General features: G+C 34.9%; 1 protein-coding gene across 1 annotated transcript in view; it reads right to left on the bottom strand.

Moving 5' to 3' along the window:
• Positions 1 to 2,033: 2,033 nt before the first annotated feature.
• LOC107598192 (AN1-type zinc finger protein 1-like) overlaps positions 2,034 to 5,270 on the bottom strand; it is a 9,703-nt gene continuing 6,466 nt past the window's right edge. Inside the window, exon 8 of the mRNA XM_016289465.1 lies at positions 2,034 to 2,114. Within this exon, the coding sequence (XP_016144951.1) occupies positions 2,034 to 2,114 (81 nt within the window). The remainder of the gene's footprint in view (positions 2,115 to 5,270) is intronic.

Here is a 5,270-nt window from a genome sequence, read left to right as displayed (position 1 = left end):
ATGTTGATTCGCAAATTTGGCATGTGCTCAGGATCTGTGAAGACTACACTTTTTAAAGCATACTGTACCCATATGTATACTGGCCATTTGTGGCGGCATTACAGAAAGAGCAGCATGCAGAGACTTAATGCAGCTTATAATGATGGTATGCGATTGCTGCTTAAGGTGCCAAGATGGAGCAGCGCAAGCCAAATGTTTGTCAGTGCCTGTGTGCCAACCTGCGCTGCTGTGTTGCGTAATCTCATGTACAGGTGTATGTGTAGGTTATCAGAATCTGTAAACAGTATAATTTTAACACTGACGAACTTGGCACTAAGTTAAGTTAGGCTTTTTTCAAATATGTGGAATCATTGGCGTTTTAGTACACATGTAAATATGTGATATTGTGGTTTTTGTCCTTGTGTGTGTTTTTGTGTGTTGTTATTGTTGTGTCTTTGTTTGGACCGAGTGTGTCCTTAATAAAGTTTGATGATGATGATAACTAGATAACTTTATCAAAACTGGAAACATCATCTATCGTATATGAACAAACAATGAACAATACTTTGTTAATATAATTCATCAATTAATCTTAGTTAATGTTCATTTCAACATTCACTGATAGATCTAAAATCATCGGATACATTTTAAAATCAAAAGTTGTATCTGTTACATTAATTAATGCACTCTGAATGGGCAAACAGTATAAGAGAAAAAACTGTTGAAAAACAGAAAAGTTACTGCTGATTTTCTGCTACACTGTAAAAAAAAAAAAAAAAAAAGTGTAATTTTAACTGTAAAATATTGTAAAAACTTTTTAACAGTAAGTTCCCGTACTATATAAAGGGATAAACTGTAAAAGAACTAACCAGACATTTCATGTAATATTACAGTAATATGCTGTTCATTGTACAGTTTTTAGAAGTAAAAAAATAACAAATCATTAATATAATATTCTACATAATAATATATTAGTATAATTTACAGTCAAAAACCGAAAACTGATATTCCCAGAATTCCCTGCGTGACACTCCACATTTTAAAGTATTTTGTTTAAATAATCATGTTTCTTAATAGTTTTTTTATTGGTTATGCACATTAGGGTTTTATTTTACATCTTCTGTTGTTTAATGAATGTTTATTGGATTATTTAAGCGTCGTGTGTTACCATGATGGTGTTTTGTGTTTGCGTGAATGACTCTGTGCACCATACTAGTATATACCTCAGCTTGTGGAAAAACTTGTGCTGAATTTGATTCTTCATGTGGCTTTCTCTTTTTCCACCTGAATTATTATGGTGGTTGACAGTATATGTTAAAGGTACAAAAAAATTTGCAGTGTGCATTTGTTGAATTTACTGGTTTACATTCAAATTGTAAATTTTACAGTTTGGTTCTGTAAATGTGTTTTTTTTTTTTGTTATTGTTATTTTTACAAAATTATTCTGCCAACCACAGCTGCCAAAATTATTTTTGTAAAAACTACTGATTAAATTTTTTACAGTGTAGGACATTATCTGTTAATTTACATACATTTCCTTTAACCCTAAAATCCAACACAGTACAACATGCAATTCAAGATATGAGTGAAAAACCTGTAAACATCGATACAGATATTCTTTCATATTAACTCCGTACACTGGGCCATGTTTTTATGAAATTTTCTCAGGGTGTGATGAAATGTACTGTATCATTATTAACTAACATTAAGGTTAATTAATGTTATGAAAATACATTGCTCATTGCCATTAACTAATGTTAACAAATGAGTCCTTATTGTAAAGTGTTTTGTCATTTCATGCTTGTATGAATATATCTAGTTTTTAATGTAACAACTGTAAGTGAAATTTTTAAATATCCAGAACAGTCAAGGATTTATCTTAACACAATTCTCATTTTTAGTCATGAAACATGTCAACCAAACCCTGTGTATTACATCATCTAAATCTAATCTTAACTAAGCTAAATTAATCGAGTGAACAAACTTTTTTTTTTCTTTTTATGTAACTGTGGATTTCATTGAGACTACGTGTTTGACAGATTTATTAAGAGGTTTCACACTAAAGAGACAGCAACTTCAATCATTCCCCATTCACCCTGTGCTGTTTTGGGGATGTTTGGGGTTGAAATCTTAGCCTATACACAGAGAGTGGGTTGATAGAAGCATTGATCAACTGTAGTTTTCTCTGTGCTTAAGTCCAGACTAGCAGCCATCCTCACAAACTGTTCAATGAGCAATTACTCGCGTCTAACCAGTGTGGGTATGTATGTGTGCGCAGGCATGACTTTCAGAGACAATTATTGCGACGGACAGCATCATTAAGCAGTTCAGCTGTGCATTTTAAACACAAACCAGTCTCTCTCTCTTTTTTTTTTATAACTTTATAACTTATACAAAATCTTTGACAAGTAAGGCAGCTATATTTATTCTGACTCATGTGCCAGAAAATCATATGAAACCTTTTAGATTTACAAAATTTAAGTTTTGAATTTGCTCAGTTCATTATTCCCATATAAAAGCGAAATGACAAGCCATAGTTGACAACTTAACTATTATTTAGAAACATTAATTTTATATTCAACTCATTATTATATATGTCACTCAAACATTAATGTAACACCAATGGCATATTTAAATATGAAAAAGAAACATAATGAAAAATATTTATGATAAAATATAATTACAATTTTAAATAATAATAATTAAAAATATTTTTTTAATTGCTGAACTTTTTATGTTAGTTTTACACCGGTACTTTATACTTTTGTATACAGGTTTATGGCTTTTGGACACTTATTACATTTATATTTAGTCATTTAGCAGACACTTTTATCCAAAGCGACTTACAAATGAGGACAATGGAAGCAATCAAAATCAACAAAAGAGCAATGATATACAAGTGCTATAACAAGTCTCAGTTAGCTTAACACAGTACACGTAGCAAGGTTTTTTTTTAATAATATAATACCTAAAAAGAAAACAACAGAAAAAGAATAGAGCAAGCTAGTGTTAGAGATCTTTTTTGCTTTTGTTAATTGTATAATAAATGAAAAGAAAACAGACAGAATACAAAAGATTAGAAAGCTAGAGTTTTTTATTTTTTTTACTTATATCATAATTACTTATATAATTACTTGTTTTGACTTGCAGAATTGTTAGATCTTTCACTAATGTTTAACCATGGAAAACTAAATAATTTTAATAATAACTTGATATGTCATAGTTGTACCAGATGGCGGGTCTTAAGGGTTTATTATTATTATTTAGTTTTTTTTTTTAAATATACAAAACGATAGAGTAAAACTATTTCACATTACTTAAAATAAGGTTATAAAAATAGATGCCACTTTTTTCATGACTGAAAAGTCAAGGGACAGGTTTGCCACCTCAAAAAGTCATACTGATGATTCCGGTTGTCACGAGTCAGACATTTCCCATTAAATGTTGTATTAAAGACAACTCTTTATTTCTGTCTTGCCACCACAAGCCAGAAACCTTCATCAGCTCATTTAGGGGCCATTACTGCCCTTGCTTTTGATATTGCACAAAAATAAGGTAATCAGTATTAAGACATCTGTGACTTCATTGTCTTCTTTTATTAATAATAATTCTCAGACTCACTAAAGGTTATAGGTTAGCCTTGAATTTTATATATTTTAATTTGTTTCTTTGTCACTATATTTTGTATTTGTCACTATGCAACAGCCAATCAAGAGCAAGAAAAGGTCAGAAAGAAGGTAATATTTGTAAACTTTCTTGTGAGTCAAGTTAAGTAGATGACCTGAATAGAAAATATAAAATCAAAAGTCAATAGGCTATTACTGACAGTTTTATCACAAGTATGTGGGCCTCTGTAGAAAAACATTACTGTGTTGCTTTATAAATATTCATTTTGCAGACAATTTTTTAGTGACTAACAAAAGAGAATAACAAGTTTTTTACTAAAACAATTTGTTCAAAAGTTTAAAATAATGTATCTAATAAAATAATCTATAACTTGGAAAGATACATTTGTGATGTTATCAAATGATCTAAAAAGTGGAAAAAATGGAAAATGTCAAATTATCTGATCTAAGTTTCTGTTGCTCAGTCAAAGGATTTGATTAAAAACCAATCAAATGTTCCCTTGTCCGGAACAGGACAGACAGAGTTCATAGACGGCCTCCTTGGCCGGAACAGGACAGACAGAGTTCATAGACGGCCTCCTTGGCCGGAACAGGACAGACAGAGTTCATAGGCGGCCTCCTTGGCCGGAACAGGACAAGCAGAGAGTTCATAGACGGCCTCCTTGGCCGGAACAGAACAGGCAGAGAGTTCATAGGCGGCCTCCCTGGCCGGAACAGGACAGGCTGAAAGTGCGTTGCTGGGCGCCACCACCATGCAAGGAGCTGAAGCGAGCACCGCTGTTTCGGGAGGTTCTGCAGCATGCGCCACCACCTCTGGAGATGTTGTAGCCGGTGCCGCTGCCTGTAGCAAATCGGCGGTGGAGTACGCGGCCCAGATACACCATAAAGCAACCCCCCATATGGGAAGTGCTGCAGACAGGGGAATGAGTTCATGAACAGAAGGGTTAGAGTGAGTGGGTTTGGGGATACCAGCTGTGCGTGCAGACACCAGTGGTGCATCCCTCACACTGGATACCAGACTGGGATACCAAAGGGCTGACCTTGAGAATCTGGGTGTAACAGACAGGACATGACATGACTCTGGATGATCAGCTGTGATGCAACGTGATTCGGGATGATCAGCTGTGATGTGACGTGACTCTGGATGAATAACTGAGGCATGACATGACTCTGGACGAACAGCTGAGATGTGACGAGGCTCTGGCAGGTCAGATGAGACTTGACTGGACTCATGAAGATCAGTTATGACTTGACTCATGACGATCAACTGTGACCTGATTTGTCTCATGAAGATCAGCTGTGACTAGACTTGACTCATGACTATCAACTGTGACCTGACTTGCCTCATGACGATCTGTTGTGACTTGATTTGCCTCATGACGATCAGCGGTGACTTGACTTGACTCAGGGCGATCAACCGTGACTTGACTTGACTCATGACGATCAGTTGTGACTTGACTTTACTCATGAAGATCAACTGTGACTTGGCTTGAATGACTCTGGACGAACAGCTGAGATGTGACGAGGCTCTGGCAGGTCAGATGAGACTTGACTGGACTCATGAAGATCAGTTATGACTTGACTCATGACGATCAACTGTGACCTGATTTGTCTCATGAAGATCAGCTGTGACTAGACTTGACTCATGACTATCAACTGTGACCT

Source organism: Sinocyclocheilus grahami, unplaced genomic scaffold, assembly GCF_001515645.1.
Source record: "Sinocyclocheilus grahami isolate Dianchi unplaced genomic scaffold, SAMN03320097.WGS_v1.1 scaffold247.1, whole genome shotgun sequence".
In the NCBI taxonomy this organism is placed as follows: Eukaryota; Metazoa; Chordata; class Actinopteri; order Cypriniformes; family Cyprinidae; genus Sinocyclocheilus; species Sinocyclocheilus grahami.
Note: the sequence above shows the minus strand (reverse complement) of the source record. Positions and strands in the feature narration are given on the sequence as shown.